Raw genomic sequence first — 23,829 nt, forward strand, 5'->3', positions numbered from 1 at the left:
TGTCCTTCTTCTCGAAGGTGGACCTCATACGCGGCTACCATCAGGTCCCCGTCAGGCCGGAGGACGTCCCGAAGACGGCGGTCATCACGCCATTCGGACTTCGAGTTCCTGCGCATGCCCTTCGGTCTGAAGAATGTGGCTCAGGCGTTCCAGCGACTGATGGACAGCGTCCTGCGTGACTTGGATTTTGTCTACGTCTACCTGGACGATATCCTCGTCGCCAGCGCGTCCCGCAAAGAGCACCTACGCCACCTCCGCACGCTCTTCGAACGCCTGGGCCAGCATGGCCTGATTGTGAACCCCGCAAAGTGCCAGTTCGGCGCCACCATAATCGATTTTCTGGGGCACCGTGTCACCAGGCACGGAGCCGTCCCCCTGCCGGCCAAGGTGGAGGCGGTGAAGGGGTTTCCGCGCCCCCGCACGATCAGAGGGCTGCAGGAGTTCCTGGGCATGGTGAACTTTTACCATCGGTTCCTGCCCCGTATCGCCCAGCTCCTGCGCCCCCTGCACGAAGCTCTCCGAGGTAAGCCGGGCAAAGGCGACGTTACCTGGACCGAGCAGATGGACACGGCATTCACGGGCGCGAAGCTTGCCTTGGCTAACGCCACCATGCTCGCGCACCCGGCGCCCGATGCACCGATCGCCCTCACCACCGATGCCTTGGACTACGCGGTGGGCGCGGTGCACGAGCAATGGGTGCGTGGAGCTTGGCAACCGCTGGCGTTCTTTAGCCGGCAGCTTCGCCCGCCCGAACGCCGTTACAGTACCTTCGACCGCGAGTTGCTCGGGCTTCACTTGGCGGTCAGGCACTTCCGCCATCTGCTCGAGGGCCGTGCGTTCACTGCCTTCGTCGACCACAAGCTCTGATCTTCGCGATGGGCAAGGTCACCGAGCCGTGGTCGGCCTGGCAGCAGCGTCACCTCTCGGCCGTGTCCGAGTACACGACGGACATCCAGCATGTCGCGGGGAAGGACAACCCGGTGGCGGATTGCCTTTCCCGGGCCGTCGCCCACGCAGTCCACCTCGGCATCGACTATGCCCGGATGGCAGCGGACCAGGCCGCTGACCCCGACGTCCAGGCCTTGCGGACCGCCATCACGGGCCTCCGCGTCACCGAGGTGGCGTTCGACGGCGCGGGCGCGGCCCTCTTGTGCGACGTCTCCCTCGGGCGTCCTCGCCCCATCGTGCCCGCGGGCTGGCAGCGCCAGGTGTTTGACGCCATCCACGGCCTGTCCCACCCGGGCGCGAGGGCCTCCCAAAGGCTGATCGCCGACAAGTTCGCCTGGCATGGCCTCCGGAAGGCCGTCCGCGGCTGGGCCAGGACGTGCCTCGCGTGCCAGCGCGCCAAGGTGCTCCGGCACACCCAGGCCCCGTTGGCCCCGTTCACGGTGCCGGAACGCCGGTTTGACCACGTCCACGTGGACCTGGTGGGACCTCTGCCCCCCTCGCGGGGTTTCACCTACGTCCTCACCATGGTGGACCGCACCACCCGGTGGCCGGAGGCCGTGCCCTTGGCGTCGACAATGGCGGCCGATGTCGCGCAGGCTTTCATCGCCACCTGGGTCGCCCGGTTCGGCGCCCCCTCAGAGATCTCGTCCGACCGCGGCCCCCAGTTCACCTCGGAGCTCTGGGGGGCGGTCGCGCAGGGGCTCGGGGTCCGGCTGCACCGAACCACGGCCTACCACCCCCAGGCTAACGGCCTGTGTGAGCGATTTCACCGCTCATTGAATGCCGCGCTCCGGGCCACCCTCCGCGACGGCGGCTGGGTCGACAGGCTCCCCTGGGTCCTGCTGGGCCTCCGGACGGTGCCCAAGGAGGACCTGTGCGCATCCGCGGCGGAGTTGGTCTTCGGGCAACCGCTGCGGGTGCCGGGCGAGTTCCTCCCTGACTCCACGGCACCATGGTCCGCGGCACAGCAGCGCTCCGCTCTGCAAGAGACCGCCCAGAGGTTCGCCCCGGTGCCAACGGCATGCCACGGGCACCCACCGACGCACGTCGCCCCGGAGCTTCGCACGGCGGAGTACGTCTTCGTCCGCCACGATGCCCACCGGACACCACTGCGGCCCCCGTACGACGGGCCTTTCCGCGTGCTGGAGACCGGGGCGAAGCACTTCACCCTGGACATCGGCGGTACTCCTGACCGCGTTTCGGTAGACCGCCTCAAGCCGGCCCACCTCGACCATCCATCCACCGCCAGTGGCCCGACCAGTGGCCCGACCCCCACGTCGGGGCCACCCCCCTGCGGGCGGACCCCCGGCACCGCCCAGCCCCGCCGCCCCGCCGCCCCCCGGTCCTGCACCCATCCCAGGGGCAGCCAGGGGCATCCCACCTGGCATCCCTGCACCCCGGACGCCGCCGATCGCCAGGGGGCGCTTCGGCCGGGTCATTCGTCTGACCCGCAAACTGGCCCTCCAGGTGCGCGGGAATTCTGGGGGGGCGCGTGTGGCGGATACAAAAGCCCACTGGCGTGGTGACATCATTCCGCGCACCAAGTGGGCGGAGGCCACGCCCGAGGGGTAGGCGTGGCCTCATGATATACACGTTATACACGTTTCCTTCCTCCTTATACACGTTTAACGTTCTGATTATTAAAAGGATATCTGTTATATCATGTGAAGTGTGGTTTCTGTCCGTGCGCTTCTGAATTTGTACATTCGGCCATCTCCTGTTTCCGGCAGCCGCTTCCCACCCTGCGTTTGAAAAGCTCAGCTTACAGGCAAAGCTCACCATTTAACCAGAAGAAGAACATTATACCAAACAGATACATTTAAAATGTATAAATACAAGGACTTGCGGTTTGTTTAACAATGCGTTAACACGACCTGGGCTTCCAGGATGGTCTCGACTATAGAGGTATGTACAACGTCTAGCCTGGGCTCGAATCCCGACCCAGCTATAAACTGTCTTTCCGGGGATTTCCTATCTACTGATATATTAGTTGGTGGGCATTAAATATCCCCATGGAGTCCTTCGCAAAGAGTGGGCATGCTATCGGCGGCATCGTGGCCAAATTAAAAATTCCTGCCCAAACTACACCTGGGAAGGCAATGGCAAACCCCCCAATATAACCCTTGCTCAAGGAGCTGCTTCAGCAGCACTGACACTCTGTGACAGAGTATGAGGCTTATTATCCAGTTGAACAAACCATGTCAGTGTTGTTAATGACAATATCCTATGCTGAAAGTCTTTGTACAAAGGTTACAGTGCAAGGTGATTATTTAATTAAAGAAAAACCTACATTTAGCATTTTTACCTAAAATAACGTTTGATAATAAACTTCAAAGAGGTCCAACATAAACTTTAATTTAATTATTGATGGACTGAACGTAACCCATTAAAATTTCGAGCATCTACTCAAAATGATAGACATATCGAGAGAGGGGGAGAAAAGGGGGTGGGGAAGAGAGAGGAGAGGGAGAAAGTATGGAGTAGAGTGGGGTGAGAGTGGAGTGGTGGGAGAGGAGAGTGGGGGAGTGAGAGGAATGGGGGAGAAAACGGAAGGGGAGAGAGGTGAGTGGGGGAGAGAGAATTGACTGGGAAAGAGGGGAGTGGTTGAGAGTGGGAAGGGGTAATGAGTGGGGAGCGGGAAAAAGAGATAGAGGCAGGAGGGAGAGAGAGAGAGGCTGGGAGGAGGAGGGTGGAGAAAGGGTAGAGATGGAAGAAGTTTCCTTCTGTATCCATCCTCATCACTCCATTGTTCTATTTTGTCTTCAACAAATGCAGCATTTATTGGCCAGAATTTAATGGGACAAACAAACCTTTTAAACCAAACAGTTTGCAACCCATGATCTGTGATGATGCAATATCTGTTTCAACCTCCTGAAATTCCCTGAAGTGCCCATCTTGTTTATCCCGTGTACTCCATCCTAGCCATATACCTTCCACAGATCTCCTGATGTCCCTATTCCTTACTGGTGTTGTGCTTCTCCCTCTCTCACCACCCATTGTCACCTACTCCCTCTGTTATGCGATGCCTTCAGGAAGTATTCATACCCCTTGACCTTTTCACATTTTGTTGTGTTACAGCCTGAGTTAAAAAGGGATTGAATAGAGATTTTGTTTTTGTCACAGATCTACACATAAATACCACATAATGTCAAAGTGCCATTTAAAAAATATTTTTTTGAACAAAATGATAAAAAATGAAATACAGAAATATCTAATTTACATAAGTATACAATCCCCTGAGTCAATACTTTGGAGAAGCGCCTTTGGCAGCAATTACAGCTTCGAGTCTTCTTGTGTGTGTCTGTATCAGCTTTGAACATCTGGATTTGGGGAGTTTCTCCCATTAATCCTTGCAGATTTGCTGAAGCTCTGTGAAGTTGTATGGGGAGTCAGTGAACAGCAATCGTCGAGTCTTTTCACAAATTCTCAATGGGATTCAAGTCTGGGATTTGGCTGGGCCGCTCAAGGACTTTCACGTTCTTATTTTGAAGCCATTCCAGTGTTGCTTTGGCTGTATGATAGGGGTCATTGTCCTACTGGAATGTAAATCTTTGCCACAGTCTAAGGTCTATTGCACTCTGAAGCAGGTTCTCATCAAGGATTTGCCTGTATTTGGCTCCATTCATTGTTCCCTCCACCCCTACAATTCTCCCAGCCTCTGCCACTGAAAAGCATCCCCATAGCATGATGCTGCCAGCACCATGCTTCATGGTAGGGATTGTATTAGTGGGCGATGAGCTGTGCTCAGTTTCCACCAGACATAGTGCTTTGCATTCAGCCCAATACAAGGAGTTCAATTTTCATCTCGTCAGACCACATAACCTTATGCCTCATGCTCACAGATTCTTTCAAGAGTTTTTTTTGCAAACTCCAGGCATGCTGTCAAGTTCCCTTTTCTCAGGAATGGCTTCTGTCTGGCTACTCTCCCATGAAGCCTAGATTTGTGAAGTGCTGCAGAGACTGTTGTCCCTCGGGCAGGTTCTCCAATCTCAGGCAAGGAACTCTTTAGTTCTGTCAGAGTTGTGATTGGGCATTTAGTCACCTGCTTGCCAGGTTGCTCAGTTTGGTCAGACGGCCAGCTCTAGGATGAGTCTGGGAAGTTCCATATTCTTTCCATTGCCTAATGACAGCTCACTGTGCTCTTGGGAACTTTCAACACTCTAGAAATTGCTTTATACCCTTCCCAAGATCTATGCCTTCTCACAATTTTTTTTTTTGTTTTTTGTTTTTTGTTTTTTGTATACAAGATCGAGGCTCGTGAAAGAGCGAACATTAATCACACAGAAAGACAAACCGACACATAAAACATATAACATCGGGAGCGGTAGACAAGATGTGGGGAGAGAGGGGGAAGGACACAAACACAACATTTGAGAGCAGGGACCGAGAGACATGGAGACATCGAGAGATCTGAGAGAGGGCGAGGGCTTTGGGGGGGGGGGGGCATGGGAAGGGGGCGGTGGGAGAGGTATAAAACATATGGACACTGCCAGGACTTCCAGGAAAGAAGTTGGAATTTCAAACAAGGTGGATCTGGGGTGAATTAGCGGGGGTAGAAAAGATCAAGGTTTTGGATGGGGGAAGATAAGAGATGGTGGTGAACAGCTGTTTTAAAGACCTGGAGGGAGGAGTGGGATTGAAGGGCGTGAGGGAGTTTGTTCCAGAGGCGGGAGAAAAGAGGAATGAAAGAGTGAAGGTGAGCAGAGAGCCGAGATTTCGGCAGTTTAACCATCAGAGGGTTGCTGGCAGATCTTGTGCGACCTGTAGGAATATTTGGGGGACAGAGCACAGAGAGAGCTGGGGGTGCAAGGCCGGAGAGGAGTCGGTAGAAGACAGAAAGACCACCTACCTGCCTGCGGTGAGTGAGTGAAAGGCCCTCAGAGATAGCTTCATCGCGGGAGATTCCAATAATTCTGAAAGCTTTGGTTTCAACAGCGTGAAGCCGAGCTAGGTGTGAGGCAGGAGCACCGGCCCATAGGGGAGAACAGTATTCCATTGAGCTGCGGATGAAAGCCTTGTATGTGGTGAGGAGCTCAGGTGTGCCGAGGAAGGACTTCGCACGACGGAGGATGCCCAGTCGGCGACTGGCTTTGGAGGCCAGCTTGGAAATGTGGTTTTCCCAAGAAAGATCATGGCAGATAGTGAGACCCAAAATCTTGAGCGACAGAACTTCTTGGAGAGGATTGTTGAGAAAGTAGATGGGAGGGTTGTCCAGTCGATCTTTTCGGAGAGACATAGTAAGAGAGTGAGATTTGGCAGGATTGAAAGACATGTTCCACTTGTTTGACCAGTCTGTGATTTTGTCCAGGTCTTCAGAGAGTGAGGAGGCAGCAGACTGCCGATCTGAGGGAAGAGGAATGGAGCGGCAGAGAGTGGAGTCATCAGCAAAGAGATAGAGAGGATTTTCGAGAGAGTCAGAGAGATCATTGATGAAGACCAGAAAAAGCACGGGGCCCAGAACACTGCCTTGGGGAACTCCAGCCTGAACAGGAAGAGGAGATGAGAGAAACCCATTCAGGGCCACACGTTGACGACGACTAGAGAGGAAGTCCGCCAGCCATGCGTGGAGATTTCCATGGATACCAAAGGAGGAGAGTTTGGTGAGCAGAGCAGGGTGCCAGACCGTGTCAAAGGCACGTGATATGTCTAGGGAGACAGCTCTAATTTCCTGTTTGGCATTGAGGACCTCCATCCATTGTTGAGACAGCAGAAGCAGCATGTCCAGAGTAGAGTGACCTGGTCTGAAACCAAATTGATGATCAGAGATCAAGCCATTGGAGAAGAGGAAAGATTTCATATCCGAAGCAATGATGGATTCCATGACTTTGCTGATAATTGGGAGAAGGCTGATTGGTCTGTAGTTGCTAGGATCTGTTTTTGCACCTTTTTTGTGCAAAGCGGTGATGTTGGCTCATTTCCAAGCAGATGGCAGTTGACCTTGAGCAAAAGAGAGGGTGAAGAGAACAGAGAGAGGGTGAGATAGAGCAGCAGAGCAGGATTTTAGGACCCGTGGGCTGATGCCGTCGGGTCCAGTTGCAGAATCAGAGTCGAGGGTTGACAGAAACTTTTCCACCTTGTCAGGAGGAAAGGACACGGAGTCCAGGAGCAGCAGGGTACGACTGGGTATGGTGGGTACAGAGAGGGATGGGTTTGGGACACAAGATTTAGAGGCAAACACAGAGTTGAGGCATTCAGCTTTTTCACGTGCGGAGTCAGCTGTGTAGCCGTTTGAGGTAAGGGAGGGGATGGAGGGGGAACAAACACCAGAAACGGATTTGACCAGACGCCACCAGGATTTGGAAGAGGGAGACAGATAAGAGAGTTCGGTCTTGAGAACGGAGAGATATTGTTTCCTGGCTCTCCTGAGGGTGGACACACACTTGTTTCGGGCTTTGTGAAAGGAAATGAGATTTCCTTCCGTTGGATTTGCTTTCCAGGAGACGAAGGCAAGTTGTTTCTGGGCAACAGCCTCACCACAAGATTCCGTGTACCATGGACGGGAGGAAGGGTATGACAACTGAAGACGAGATGGGATAAATCTGTGCATGAGAGAGAGCAATTTACTTTGGAAGAATTCCCAGGATGAGTTGATGTCAGAGGTGGTAGAGATGGGAGACCAGTCCAGATGATTGATGGCTGCTTGAAGACCGTGCCAGTTGGCCTGAGTGAAATGCCAGACTCGTCGACGTTGAGCAGGCTCCCTGAGGATGGTCAGAGAGATGTCCACTTTAACAAGGACATGATCAGATGATCCGATCGGAGCAGAAGAAGAGCAGCAGACATTTTCAGGGAAGTTAGTCATAACCAAGTCCAGAAGAGAAGATGTTCCGTTGACTGAGATCCGGGTCGGGAAATTGACAGATTGTGTCAGTCCCAGTGAGTCGCAGAAGTCCTTTGCTGAGGAGCCATGGCTGGTGAGAGAGGTACCCACACCCAGCCAACTGGCATGATGACAGTTGAAATCACCACATATGAGGAAGAGAGAGTTGGGATGAGTAGATAGAAGTTGGTCCATATCATCAGACAGCGAGATGTAGATGGAGTCATCACTGTTTGGTGGACGGTACAACACACATATGAACAAGAGGTGGGAGCGAAGGGGAAGCCGTAGCCAGAGGTATTCCTGGGGGAGAGGTGGAGAGAGTGTAGTGCAGGGCGAGTGAGGAAGAGAGTTTTTGATAAAGATAGCAACCCCGCCTCCAGGACGAGGCTCAGGTCTATCATACCGGAGGAGGGAGTAGCCCGGGAGAGATACTATGGAATCAGAGACATCAGAAAGGAGGAAAGTTTCTGTTAAGCAGATCACGTCTGGTTTGACAGAAGCAACCTGTATGGAGAGATCAGTTAAGTTTGAACGAAGGCCCCGGATGTTTGAGGTCCATACCGTTAATGAAGAGGAAGGGGGAGCATCAGATACAGAACAGGGGGGAGGAGGGGTAGGGTAAGATGTGGAAGAGGTGGAAGAGGTAGGGAGAGCTGTTGAAGGTGTGTCAGAGATTTCAGAATAGCTCGGAGAAAGGGAAGGATGGGGCGGACAAAAGGTTTGATGGTGATTGGGTGAGCCACAATGAGGTGTTATTTGAGGAGGGGGAAGAGCGAGGCAGAAGGTTGGGGGAGATGGAGGTGAGAGTTTGAAGGGGGAAGAAGCGGGGAGGACGCTTTGAGGAGGGGGAGTGAGAGGGGGGAAATTGAGAAGCAATGAGGGTGGGGAGATTTGAAGGGGAGGGGTGAGGGGGGAGTTTGGGAGGGAAGGGACAAGGGGAGGGATTTGAAAGGGATGGGATATGGGGGAGATTTGGAGGGGTGGGGTGAGGCAGGAGTCTAGGAGGGGAGGGGCGAGGGGGCGTCTTGGCGGGGAGGGGTGAGGGGGTAGTTTAGGAGGGAGGGGGCAAGGGGGGAGATTTGAAAGGGATGGGTGATGGGGAAGATTTGGAGGGGAGGGGTGATGGGGAAGATTTGGAGGGGAGGGGTTATGGGGAAGATTTGGAGGGGAGGGGTGAGATTGGATTTTTGAAAGTGTACGATTTATGGGAAACGAACATTTATTGCAAAATGAGTTTCTTGTGACCTTCGAGTTAAAAATACGTTTAAGGACGCTGGATGGAGGATGGAGTGCAGGAGAGTTTAGGGAATGTAGAAAAAAGGCACTATAGGAGATGGATATTTTTTTTGGGATGAATTGATTTGGTGAGCAAGTCGAAAGCAGCCTTTTAAAGAAGAAGAAGAAAAAGGTGTTATAAAATATGATGGAATACATAACTTGAGGGGAAAGTGTAAACATTGAAGGTTAATGAGTGAAAACTATCTGGGGAAATAGGGGAGAAACACGTGGTCGAAGAACGAACGAACGAATAAGAATGAATAAACGAATGAGAACAGAGAAGGAAATGTGTTTTTTTTTTTGTTTTTTTTTTTGAGTTGAGATTTACACAAGGAAGTAGGCTATGGGTGAAAAGACTGGGAATACAGAGAACGAAAGTTATTGGATCACAAACGACGGACCACTGAGAGAAAAACAAAGCCTCAAGGTTGTACAGTGCACACTGTACAAGGCCTCAAGACACGACACGAATTAACACGATTTTCAATACAGGTATAAAAGATTTGCAACGAAAAATCTTCGTCGGGACACAATATACGTACAACACCATAAATAAATACAGTTTTAACGAAAATACAAATGGGAACAATCACTTAACTTCGATTTCAGATCGTTCGCGACGCGGCAAAGGCCTTGCTCGCGACACGGCAAACAGACGATCAATTTATGAAAGATAAACACCGAGAAACAACCAAAGTTGCACACAATAACTTCACACACCGAAAGATAAATACAGTTTCGACAAAATACAATTGTGAACAGACTTAACTTCGAAAAACGTGGAGACCGTGTGGAGCTTCGAAAATCCCTCCGACCGAAAATCCCTCCGACCACTCTAGGAATTCCACCTCGAAGTTCTACGGACAGATCCTTGGATTTCCTGGTAGAGTTTCTACTCTGACATGCACTGTCAGCTTTGGGACCTTATATAGAAAAGTGGTTTTCTTTCGAAAGCATGCCCAATCAATTGCATTGGCCACAGGTGGACTCAATTCAAGTTGTAGATACATCTCAGGGACGATCAAAGTAAATTGGATGCATCTTAGCTCAATTTGTTTGGAGTGTCATAGCAAAGGGGTTGAATACTTATTGACTCGAGACATTTCAGCTTTTCATTGCTTATGCTACCAAAGGTGGATGGATGTTATGTTTTCACCTCTGCCTGTCTGTTTGTATGTCCGTTTGTCCATTTGTGAACAAGATATCTAAAAAAGTTGTGGACGGATTCGGACTAACTTTTGCAGCGAGGTAGCATATGTCACAAGGACAAAATGATTAGATTTTGGTGAAGATCTGGATTCGGATCCGGCTCGTGGAATTTTTAAAGTGATTCTTCACCATTGGGAGATAAGGCCAAAAACGATACAGAGCAGGATATCTCAAAAAGTTGTGGACGGATGATTTTGATGAAATGTGATTCTGTGTTGTGATTTTCTGGTCTACTCTAGGATAGAAAACGTAAACTGTTCACCTGGCAGAGGTATGCTCTCCACTGAGTGCCGTTCTAGTTTATAATTACTTTGTAAAAAAACAATTCTAAAAAATAAATTCGACTTTTGAAATTATTGGGTATTATGTGAAGATCAGAAACAAAAATCTTAACTTAATCCATTTTAAAAATGTAAAGAAAAGGTAAAGGGGTGTGAATACTTTCTGAAGGCACTGTATGGCCTTCCTTATCCTTCAGGTGCTTCTTCTTCCCTTGTATGACACAAAAAGGAAGAGGTGGTGGCTTCCGCAGTTTGATAATTAAAACGTCATGTATTATTGCCATAAATATACTCTTTCAGGTCAATTACTGTCATTATTTGCCTGATGCTTTGCAGAAACCTTCTGTGGCTGAAACGCTCGTATCAGGATTGTTCATGTCTTGAAAACCATATTGCACCCAGCACATACGATAAGAAGTGCCACCACTCAAAATAAGTGAAGTGACTGGGCATCCTCTGTTGTGCGAAGTCCTTCCTCGGCACACCTGAGCTCCTCACCACATACAAGGCTTTCATCCGCAGCTCAATGGAATACTGCTCTCCCCTCTGGGCCGGTGCTCCTTCCTCACACCTAGCTCGTCTACACGCTGTAGAAACCAAAGTTTTCAGAATCATTGGAATCTCCCGCGATGAAGGTGATTCTGAGGGCCTTTCACTCACTCACCGCAGGCAGGTTGGTGGTCTTTCTGTCTTCTACCGACTCCTCTCTGGCCTTGCCCCCCCCAGCTCTCTCTGGGCTCTGTCCCCCAAATATTCCTACAGGTCGCACAAGATCTGCCAGCAACCCTCTTATGGTTAAACTGCCAAAATCAAGACTCTCTGCTCACCTTCACTCTTTCACTCTTATTTTTTCCCGCCTCTGGAACAAACTCCCCCACTCCCTTCAATCCCACTCCTCCCTCCAGGTCTTTAAAACAGCTGTTCACCACCATCTCTTATCTTCCACCATCCAAAACCGTGATCTTTTCTACCCCTGCTAATTTCACCCCAGATCCCCTTTTTTGAAATTCCGACTTCTTTCCTGGAAGTCATAGCAGTGTACTTGTGTTTTATACCTGCTTTTATACCTACTAACCCTCCCCCCAAGCCCTCTCCCTCCCACAGATCTCTCGATGTCCCTGTTCTCTATTGTTGTACTTGTGTGCTTCCCTCTCTCTCCCCATCATGTCTCCCGCTCCCTTTATCTTATGTTTATGTCAGTTTGTCTTTTTGTGATCAATGTAAACTCTTACACGAGCCTCGATCTTGTATACAAATAATAATAATAATAATAGATAAATAAATAAAAAACAGATTGTGAGTTGCACAAAACCTTGAGAACAGTTTATCTGAATTGTTTGGCATTGATGATAGAATTATGAACCTCAGAGCACACCGTACGAGTTAACGGGACCTTTGCTATCTCTGCATATGGCATCCACAAATTGAAGATGTAAAGCAACCTCTTCAAAGGATGCATGTATAAGCATTAAGCAATTGAGGTGTGAGTGAGAAATGGAGATGGATGCAAGACGGTGCAAATCAAGAGAGGCCGGCGGGTGCATGCTCAGCAGTGTAAACAATTCGTTTCTGAGAAAGCAAGGATGGAATGGAGATAGGCATTGAAAAGGAAAAAGAAAAAGACAAAGTGATGAACATCATCTGGACGAGTAACCGCTATTCCTGACCTTGTCTCGGGACGCGGAGTCGTTTCGGCTCAGGGCTGCACGAGATCGAGGCCGGCATAGGCAGCCACCTCTCGGCGTTTCCATGCAAGGGAACAGTGAGGGGAGAGGACGAAGGGGAGAGAAAGGAGAAGAGAGGGAGCCCGGGGAGAGGCAAGCTGCCCGGGATTGTCGGAGCCGCGGACGCATGGAAACCACCTTTTAAAACACTCGCCTCAAGCCGTGCTGCCTCTCCCTGCTTGCCTATGGTTCTGTGTCTGTGTCTATGTATGCATGTCTGTCTCTTTCTCCTTCTCACCCTATCTCTCTTTATCTCTCCTCCTCACGCTCTCTATCTCGCATCCCCTCTTTCTCTTCCCCCTCTCCCCTTTCTTTATTTCTCCTCCCGCCCTCTCCCCTCACTCTCCTTCCGCCTCCTCCTCCTTCTTCTTCTTCTCTATTTATTTTCTTCCCCCTGTCCTCTCTCTCTCCTTCTTCCTCCACTCTCTCTCTCTCCAACTTTTCTCTGGGTCTTCCTCCTCTCATGAAAAATAGAGTAAAAAGTAATACAAAATAATGGAGAAACTGGTAGAAATGAAGGCAAATGTTCGATAGACATTTAAAAAAAACTGACATGACAGAAACATGCACAAGATGAGGTTAAAATGGCTCCCAGTTAATTTCTTGGCCTCTAAGGGAGAGCAACTGTGCTTTACCATTGTTCATCAACTCAGGTTCTCATTTTCTTTCATTTACATTCACACTGGCTGTCTCATGCACTCTGTTTGATGTAATTGTTTTTATCATTCGGTCTATTTTCTTGCCTTTCGCTCTTACTCTATTGCAAGCCAAGAGTAATATTTGTTTGCATTGTCTAATGTTGATCACAGTTTGTAATGCACCTACTTTTCAGTTTTAGATCTCAGGTGAAAACAGCAATGCATAAAAATCAAATAAATTATGAAAAATAGGTTTTTCTTTTGCAGCTATGATAGCAGAGGAAGTGAAGAAATCAAAGAACAAAGGAATGCATTGCTAGAAACTGTACAAAATGCCAAGGCTCGTAAACGCCTTGAACAGCTGATATTAGAAAAAGGGGAATCGTAAAATAGAGAGGGAGATAGAATGACGTACAGAGAGAGAGAGAGAGATAGAGAAAGAGAGAGAGAAAGAGAGAGAAAGAGAGGGAGGGGAGAGAAAGAGGAGAGGCAAGGTTGCTGGCAGAACAATGAACTTTTGAGAGGAAATTACAGTAGGGTAGTGTGGGAGGAGTGAGGATAGATAGGAGTAAGGTCACAGACGGGTCGAGGTATATCCAGAGCACACCGAAGGAAGTGCCGGACAAAGAGTTCAAATTCTGCCATGTATGTGGATATCATAATAGGTGGCCCTTAAATAGATATCATCAGGTGTAATAACATTTGAGGGCCCGGCGAAGGTGGCCCGGCGATGACGCCCGCTGAAAGGGAGTACTCAGTTTTCACTCCAGTTTCTTTCTGTCTTTCTTGTTATTTGGTATGTTGATCTACAAGTATGTTGATCACTCCGTTTTGCATGTGTGTTTGTCCGCTTACTTATATTTGCCCACAGGTCACAATTTTAAACTTATCTTTACGAAATTTCACCAAATGGTAGAGTTGGTGGTCTGACAGATTTCTATTTATTTTTGAGGTAAAAAGTTCAACATAGGCCAAAGGTCAACCACTTTTGTTCAAATTTCTAAAATCCACAATTTTCATCTGATTACTTTGAAATTTGAATAGGATTTGAATATCAGTTAACTAAATTCAACCAACAACTTTTTTTTTAGGTCAACATAGGCCAAAAGGTCAACATAGGCCAAATTTCTAAAATTGTCAATTTTTATGCAATTAACTTACTTTGAAGATGGTTTGCATCTCAGGTCACTGAATTCAACCACCAATTATTTTTGAAGTCAAAAGGATGCTGTACTGAGTGCCATTCCACCCAGTGCTTGTTTGTCTGTTCGTTTGTTTGTCTGGACAATATCTCAGCCATCCTTTGAGCTAGGAAGCTGATATTTGGACACAATGACCAAGTGATTTGGCTATAAATGGTATTTTGGATTTCATGATTAATCAATTAATTTATTATTTATTTACTTATTTGATTAATTACTCAAATAATTAATTTTCAAAAAGTTACACATTCGGGTGAAACGGTGGTGGTTTAGGTATGCTTTTAGCCAATTCATTAATAAATTAATTATTTTATGATTATTATTTATGTATTTTAATTATTAAGCATTTATTTATTTTCTTTCTCATCTGGGTTGCCCCCCCCCCCCACACCCACCCCCCCAGAATTCCCATGTTTTAAACGTTTCCCAGTGTGTACCCTGGATTAGAATAGGTACACCGTATCCCTGCGTGTCGTAAGAGACGACTAAGAGGGTTGGAGTCAGGAAGGGCATCTGGCCATAAAAACGTTGCCTCAAAAAGAGAGCCATGACAATTACAACTACATATGGGCAGGGTACAGCCCGAAGTGGAGATCGGTTTCTGAGATTTGGGACATGGAATGTAGGGGCAATGACAGGGAGATCAGGAGAAGTGGTGGAAGTATTGGTCAGAAGAAGAGTGGACATATGTTGTGTGCAAGAGACGAGATGGAAGGGAAGTGGTGTGAGAATGGTGAAGGGTAGGCAGGGACAGAAATACAAGTTTGTGTGGCAAGGGTGCCTGGAGGGCGTGAATGGTGTTGGTGTCCTGTTTTCTGAGGAGTTTGTAGACAGTGTGGTGAGTGAGGCTAGAGTGAGTGATAGGTTGATGATGGTGAAAATGATGATTGGAAAGCTCTTGGTGAACGTCATCTCGGGATATGCTCCGCAGGTTGGTCGGAGCGATGAAGAGAAGGACAAGTTCTGGTGTGCGATAGAGAAGCTGATGGAAAACGTGAAAGATGAGGAAGTTGTTGTGGTAGGAGGAGACCTAAATGGACATGTGGGAAGGAGTATGGATGGTTTTGAGGGAGTTCATGGGGGTTACGGATATGGTGTGAGAAATGGAGAAGGTGAAAGGATTTTGGAGTTTGCTGATGGAGCTGATTTGTTGAGTTGTAATACTCAGTTCCAGAAAGAGGATAATAAGCTTGTTACATACACGTCAGGTGGGTCGACGACAACCGTTGACTACCTGATGGTGCGTAGGCGAGATAGGGGGCACCTCCGGGACACAAAGGTGATCCCGGGGGAGGAGGCTGTTTCACAGCACCACTTGGTTGTCTGCGACATAAGGGTGAAAGGTGCGAGGAGAGCTCGGCGGGTGAAGTACCAACCGAGAATGAAGGTGTGGAGGTTGAAAGAGGTGACAGTAAGGGAGGCATTAATAGAGAGGCTGAGTAGGGTAGAGGATGATGTGGTTGAGCTTGAAAGTGGTTGGATGTCAATGAAAGCAAGTCTGTTGGGAGCCGTTGGTGAGGTATGTGGATGGACAAAATGACCACAGAGGCACTCGGAAACATGGTGGTGGGATGATGAAGTTGGAAAGAAGATTGACGAGAAGAGGAAGAAGTTCAAGGAGTGGCAGAAGACGAAGGGTACGGGAGCAGAAACAGCGGAGAATGAAAGTTATAAGGCAGCCAAGAAGGCTGCAAAGAAAGAGGTAGCAAAGGCACAGGAGACATGAAGGAAAATGTTCGGAGAACGCTTGGATTCGGAAGAGGGTCAGAGAGCAGTACTCAGGATTGCAAAGCAGATAGCGAAAGAGAGGTGTGATGTGATGGGGGTGATTTGCTTGAAGGATGAAGTGGGACAAATCGTTGTGGACCCAGATGGAATTAAAGGAAGATGGAAAAGATATATGGAAATGCTGTTGAATACAGAGAATGAATGAGATGGCAACATAGAGAGTAACCCAGTTTTAGGACCGGCAGAGAAGATAACTGAGAAGGAAGTTGAGGAAGCAATAAAAGCAATGAAGAGTAGAAATGCGGGAGGGCCGACGGGAGTTGTGGGAGATATGTTGAAGGCAGCAGGAAGTTGGGGTGTGAAGAAAATGACAGAGATTTGTAATCTGGTGGTGAAAGAAGGCCGCATTCCAGTGGATTGGGAACTGAGTACCCTCGTCCCTCTGTAGTCTATACAATGGGAAAGGTGGCCCTCTGGACTGTGGCTCGTATCGAGCGATAACGTTATTGGAGCATGGAATGAAGGTATTGGAAAGTCGTTTTGTCACTCGCGGTGTGACGGCAGCCCTCCTCTCCCCAGTGCCTCATTTGCTTCTCGCCTTCCGCGCCCTTCTACGTCACCGGCGCTTGCCCTCCAACCAGTGCGTAGCTTGTTGATCATTCGTTCGCGCCTTCCACACTGATTGGCTGTGGTCTCATCGGCTGGTGGCCAATCAGTATGTCGCTCCTTTACCTTTCTCACCCCCTAATCACGGAGGAAGGATGTTGGAGGCCTGGTTGCTATATGATCAGCCTAGAGAAGGCCGTAGCTAATGGCAAAGCCTAGAAGTTCGAGAGACTGAACGAGAGAGGTGTTTTTCTTTGGAAAAGCTATGAGGAGATCTTTCTTTGTACATCTAATCGAAGGTTGGTTTCCATTGTAGGCAATTGTCAGCTAGAAGCTTACACCATGGTTTATTTATTTATTTGTTTTATTATTTTTTAAGGTTAAAGCTGTATTTCACATTAGAAGGAAAATTTGGAAATGGAAATGTTTTCTTGGAAATGATTTTCCTTCTCATTGCTGTAATAATTAATTTCATAAGTAGTGATGAGAGGTTAAGTGGGAATGAGTTCTCAAATTGGCTGAAACCAAGTTTATTACCCCTCGCATGTGAAGCGAAAAGCAGGGTTAAGCAATTGGGTCATATCCGTCCATTCTTCTGTCTGTCTCTCTGTCCTATCAGTTAATTATCGTCAGTTTATGATCGCTCCCATAAATCATAACACTTCTCACACATGCAGCATACACCTTTCCCTTCAGGAGGGGAGTGCCGTTGAAGCTGAAGGGAAAGGTGTATGCTACATGTGTGAGAAGTGTTATGATTTATGGGAGCGAGACATGGGTAATGAACGTAGGGCAGCAACGAAGGCTGGAAAGGGTGGAAATGCAAATGGTTCGGTGGATGTGCGGATTATCGTTGAGAGAGAGGAAGACAAATGATTAATTGTGAAAGATGATGGGAATAGAGCCTGTTATGGATGCTATGAAGAGAAACAGGTTGAGATGGTTTGGTCATGTGTTGAGGAAGGATGAAAGTGACTGGTTGAAAAGAGTGATGGAAATGAATGTAGAAGGAAGTAGAGGACGGGGAAGACCGAGAAAGACTTGGCTAAAGATGGTGGAAGAAGAAATGCGTGCAAGGGGGTTAACAAGGGGAGATGCAGAAAATGGAGAAGATTGTCATGGGGCCCGCAAGGCTAACCCCCGCTCTAGCAGGGAACATGGCCTTAAAATGCATGTTGTTGTTGTTGTTGCTTTCTCATCTGGGCAATATCTCAGGCAGCTTTTGAGCTAGGAAGGTGAATTTCGGACATGACAGTGACCAAGTCATGTGGCTATAAAGGATATGTTTGTTTTTTTGATTAATCAATTGAACGAATGAATGAATGAATGATCGTTTTAAGGCCATTTTTCCCCTCTAAAGTGGGGGTTAGCCTTGCGGGCCCCATGACAATCATGGATCCCTGTTTGAGGCAATGTTTTTATGGCCGGATGCCCTTCCTGACGCCAACCCTTAGTCGCCTCTTACGTTGCGCAGGGATACGGTGTACCTATTCTAAATCGGGGTACACACCGGGATGAAACACTGGTGGTCCAGGTATGCTATTCCCCAATTGATGAAGAAATTAATTATTTTACGATTATTTATTTATTTGTTTAATTACGCAATTAATCAATCAATTATTGTACATATCTCTCCCAATAATGTCTCTATGTGCTGCACGGTGGCAGCTATGTCGCGCGCTGTAGGATATGTTATTTATTTGGCAAGGGGGCGGTGTACTTTGAATGTATCTGTACTCGTTTTTAAGGTTACGGTTAGGGTTGTTATGGTTAGGGTTAGTTATTTCTCTCACCTGAGTATTGAAGCTGTAGTCTAGCTTCAAAATTAATACCAAATTCAGAAATAATGGCTCCATTAAGAGCATTTATCGTGGCCCTGACCACAGGACTGCATGACTTGTCAAGACGTTTTGCATAGCTGTGACCTTGATTATGGCACAGAAATAGGGTGAATGCAAAACGGGCAAAATGACGAGGTGACCGCGTTGTACATGCAGCGTTGCTTGAGCAGATTGACAATTCAAATCTGTTGCTGTTGCATTGCATTTTAAGACCACAACCGCATCGACCATCACCGTATTTCACACAACCTGCTTTTTCAACAGTAAATGTGTCCACTGTCCATGAGGTCTCCTTCTGAAAGTGTGAGCGGAACTCTAGCAAATACGCGTGCTGCCATCTTGTTTCAGCTCAAAATTCGTCTGAAACAGCAGGTGTCTTCGTGACTGAATCACAAAACTTCTCAACGTGACCATATTTGTGGTAAAGGATGCAAATCCTCCAGTTATTTGTGGGAGTGTTAAAACGTCATATGGAAATTTACCTCAACAAATTGACATGACATCATCAAAAAAACTGAAATTATTTTGATTATAATAATCTATCATACTGACAAACATATCAGATGACCAAATATCGGACTGACAAAATGGTACCTTGTAAAAATATGTTAAAAGTATTTTTTGTAAAATCAGCAGAGGGTGGAAATGCACAATAGATTTTGAGGCCCGTAAGATAAGGCCAACTTTATCCACTGCATCCACACCTGTGTACCACCACTCATAATAAAGCATAATTACTACCAGTGACTCACAAATACACCTACCGGCTGTGTGTGGTTGCTTGCAATTTGCTCCTGCTCTTGCCGCTGCAGTCCAGCCAGGTGCCTTTCCAATGCCGCCCAATCCATTGCAGGGGGAGAGTCTCTCTCTGGGTCATCATCTGTGCTATCGCATCCTGGTCGCAATACACAATTCCTCTCCCGGGCAACACCGTTTCCCTGGCACCACCGTCCTGATGGCCGGCGCCCACCATCTGGGGTAGCGCGCCAAGGTGGTCGGGGATGTGCAGGTGAAAAGTCATCTGAGAGATCATCAAGATCGAGACTTGGCGAGGTCTTGCAGTCGGAGCACGGTGTCACCTTCCAAGAGGATGGCTCTGAGCTGGATTGGCTGAGGCTGGGGTCACTGCTCAGGTCCATACCATCCTCTCGCCAATCCTTAAGTGATTGGAAGTGATCATTTCAACAATGATGGGGGTGTGGGTATCAGAAACAGGGGAAGGATAAACAAAGCTGAGGTAAGCAAGATTTAAAAAACAAAAACCAAGCAGCAACAAAGTCAGCAGAATCACAATGTTTGTTGTAATAGAATAGAGGCCTTTTAAGGAGGCGTTCTCGGACAAGCAAGGAATCATGCCTGATGCACAGAATCACTATGATATCAGAATCCTCACCATACTTTAAAGATGTTTGACAGAAGAATAGTCTTGCCTGCAAAATGAACAATTTCAAAATTATGAAAACATATGCTACAAATAAGGAGCAGGAAGGTTGAATAGAAACTACCGGCTAAGAGTATAAACAAGTGACTCAAAGCCATGTTGCATATGACATTCTAAATTCTAAGCTCGGTGAAAGTTGGTCATTTCTGGATCAAGCTTTATGAAAGAACACATATACACCATGCAGTGTATATATATGTATATATATGTATATATATATATATATATATATATTGTTATATGGTTCTGCACAGCTGTTATTTATATATATATATATATATATATATATATATATATATATATATATATATATATATATACGTATATATATATATATATATATATATATACAGTTGTGGATAAAAAAATATTGGCACCCTTGCACTTGTTTCAAATAATTCACCATTTCTTTCAGAAAATTGTTGAAATAAAAAAATAATTTGGTATCCACATATGTATTTCTTTCGTTTGCAGTGGAGCAAAACAAAAAAGCTGAAAAAATTACTAAATCTTAGCTTATTCCACACAGAAATCCTAAAATGGCCCAGACAATATTATTGGTACCTTTACTTTGGAATTTTAAAAGTTGTTAGAAATTATTAGATTTGAAGCAGGTGATTCTCCTTTACTTTGGAATTGAACTCACCCGTGGTGAGATGCAGGTGCCTGTAATATAAGAATCACTCATTCAACCAGTTTGAAAAGAGAAAAGGGGTCATTCTGCTGTTTTGTGTCACTGTGTGTACCGCAATGAGCATGGAGAAAAGAAAAAAACCAGAGAATTGTCTAAGGAGGTCAGACACAAGATTGCAGCCAAGCATGGACAATCTAAAAGCTAAACGTCCATCTCCTGAGACCTTGATGTTTCTGTGTCTACCATACACAATGTTATCAGGAAGTTTAAGGCCCATGACACTGTAGCCAACCTCCCTGGACGTGGCCACAGGAGAAAACTTGATCGTAGATTGCAGCGAAGGATTGTTCAAATGGTGGAGGAAGCACCTCGATCAACTGCCAAACAGATTCAAGCTGACCTTCAGATACAAGGTCGAACAGATTCAACTTGCACCATCCATCACCACCTCAATTAAAGGAGACACAGGAGGACCCCACTGCTGCTGAGAGAGAGACAGAAGAAAGCCAAACTGGAGTTTGACAAAACACACCTGAACAAGCCAAAATCCTTCTGGGAGAATGTCCTGTGGACAGATGAGACCAAATTAGAGTTTTTATTCGTAAAGCACATCATCTCTATGTTTACAGAAAACAAAACGAAACCTTCAAAGAAAATAACACCTTCCCTACAGTCAAAGACGGAGGAGGTTCAGTGATGTTTGGGGTTGCTGTGCTGCCTCTGGCACAAGGTGCCTTGAATGTGTGCATGGCATCGTGAAATCAGGAGACGACCAAGTCATTTTGGAGCACAATGTTGAACCCAGTGTCTGAAAGTTGGGTCTCCATCAAAGGTCATGGGTCTTACAGCAGGACAATCACCCCAAACACACTTTAAAAAGCACCCAGAAATGGTTCAAGACAAAATGCTGGACCGTTCTGAAGTGGCCAACAATACGTCCACATCTAAATCCCATTGAACACCTGTGGGGAGATCTGAAAACAGCAGTTGGGAGAAGGCACCCTTCAAATCTGGGAGAACTGGAGAAGTTTGCACAAGAAGAGTGGGCCCAACTGCCAATAGAGAGGTTTAGGAAGATCATTCATGGCTATAGGAAGTGCTTGACTGCTGTTATTTTGTCCAAAGGCTGTGCTACCAAATATCAAGTCTACATTGTTAATAATTTTGTTAATGCCATTTCTTTATATTTTCTGATTTAAAAGGATTTATTATGTTCTGAATCAAAAACAAAGTTTCTCTAATATTAACAGTGAAAGAAAGAATTGTAGATCCCAAAATATATTTTTATTTCAACAATTTTCTTGAAGAAATGGTGAATTATTTGTATATATATATATATATATATATATATATATATACAGTGAAACCTTGACTTACGAGTGCACCAACTTACGAGTTTTCCGAGATACGAGCCGTCGCTCGGGCGGTTTTTTGCTTTGAGATGCGAGCCGAGATCTGAGTTACGAGCTTACGCCACCCGCCACCAGGTGGGTTCCGGTCACGTGGTTATCTTGCCGTGCAAGCATCCCTGCCGTATATCGCTGCTGCTTTGTTTTCGCATTTTGGTTATTTTGGAAAATTTCTTAGTTTTAACCATGGGTCCTAAGAAATTGAGTGCCAAGGGCAGTACTGAGAAGAAGAAGAGGATGATGTGCTTGGATATAAAACACGCAATCGTCGAAAAACATGAGCGAGGTGTGCGTGTTGTCGACTTGGTGAGGCAGTACGATCGTAGTACTTCTACGATATGTACGATTTTGAAGCAGAAGGAGTCGATAGAGGCTATTACGCCAGCCAAGGGCATTACGATTATTTCAAAGCTCCGGACCTCTATCCATGAAGAGATGGAGAAGTTGTTGTTTGTGTGGTTGACGGAGAAGCAGCTCGCAGGAGATACCGTGACCGAGAGCATCATGTGTGAGAAGGCCCGAGACATTTACGGGGATTTGGTGCAGCAGACGGCGGGAACATCAACGGACGATGCATCGGAAGAGTCATTCAAAGCCAGTCAGGGATGGTTTGATAATTTTAAGAAGAGGACCGGCATTCACTCCGTCGTCAGGCATGGTGAGGCAGCAAGCTCGGATGTGAAGGCAGCTGAAGATTTTATTATAACTTTTGCCGAACTGATAGAAGCCGAACGATACATCCCCCAGCAAATCTTCAACTGTGACGAGACAGGGCTCTTCTGGAAAAAGATGCCGAGGAGGACGTATATAACGGCAGAGGAGAAGAGCATGCCAGGCCACAACTTGTTCAGAGTGCCGGCGATAGCTCGCCTTCTCTTTGTGGAAAACACGGTGAGATCCTTAACATCCAACAACTAATGGGACGCAAACGGGGCGCCCAGTTTAGCGGTACACACATTGATGAATCACCCTGCCTGTGATTCACCCATGACAGGTTATAGCTGGGTCGGGATTCAAACCCAGGCTGGACAGTTTAGAGTCAAGTGTGCGTACCTCCAGTCCAGGCCATCCTGCCAACTTGTATGCTGCATACAGGTGAAATATAAAGCGCGAGATATTTTTCTATATACTGTATATTAAAAAAAAAATTGGTGTGGTTTTTGGCGGGCTGGAACGGATTAATAGCATTTCAATGCATTTTAATGGGGAAATTTAATTTGAGAAACGAGCAAATTGAGTTACGAGCTCGGTCACAGAACGAATTAAACTCGTAAGTCAAGGTTTCACTGTATATATATATATATATATATATATATATATATATATATATATATATATATATATATATATATATATAGCATAAATATATATATATGGCATAAATATATACATATGGCATAAATATATACATATGGCATAAATATATACAAATGGCATATATATATATATATATACATATATATATATATATATATATATATATATATATATATATATATATATATATATATATATATATATATATATATATATATATAAATATAATATATTGTTGCGGTTTTGAGAACCCCTCACTTTGTAAATCTTGTAAATAATATTCCATCATTTAAAAGGTTAAAGGTCGCACCCATAGTTAGTCCATATGCAACACGTAGGACACCATAGGAACTTTAGTTATTTCCTTATTATGTGTCAGATAAGGCCGTGTTCCCAATAGTCGAATCTACGTTGCATCAATGAAATAAGAATAGGTCCCAATCCATTCTGGTCATTTTGCCAACCTCTCTCTCCCAATTCTATTACGCGTCTCCGCTTGCCAGCAGCGTTCGCTGCGTTGAGCTGAAGTTCGCTCGCTCCAAACGCCATTGAACATGCGGTCTCAGGCCGAGGAAAAAGGGGGCGGGACACAAGATCGAGGCATGGCCCTGTCAACTCGCCGTATAGGGCGGAGCCGTTGAGCCCTCGCCAACTAACCAGGGCTGAGGTGAGCTCACTGGCGGGTGTGGTTTCGAAGTGCGCGCATTGATCTCAAAGCGCTATATAAGCGCAAGCGCGACGCCCTTTTAT

General features: G+C 46.7%; 1 protein-coding gene across 2 annotated transcripts in view; it reads right to left on the minus strand.

Moving 5' to 3' along the window:
- Positions 1–23,829, minus strand: part of LOC137432886 (IQCJ-SCHIP1 readthrough transcript protein-like) — a 406,244-nt gene that overhangs the window by 123,907 nt on the left and 258,508 nt on the right. For both annotated transcript variants that reach the window (XM_078783701.1, XM_078783702.1), the window contains one exon: positions 19,043–19,435. In XM_078783701.1, coding sequence (XP_078639827.1) covers positions 19,043–19,435 — 393 coding nt within the window. The remainder of the gene's footprint in view (positions 1–19,042; positions 19,436–23,829) is intronic.

Source organism: Myxine glutinosa, chromosome 8, assembly GCF_964187855.1.
Source record: "Myxine glutinosa chromosome 8, kmMyxGlut1.1, whole genome shotgun sequence".
Lineage (NCBI taxonomy): Eukaryota > Metazoa > Chordata > Myxini > Myxiniformes > Myxinidae > Myxine > Myxine glutinosa.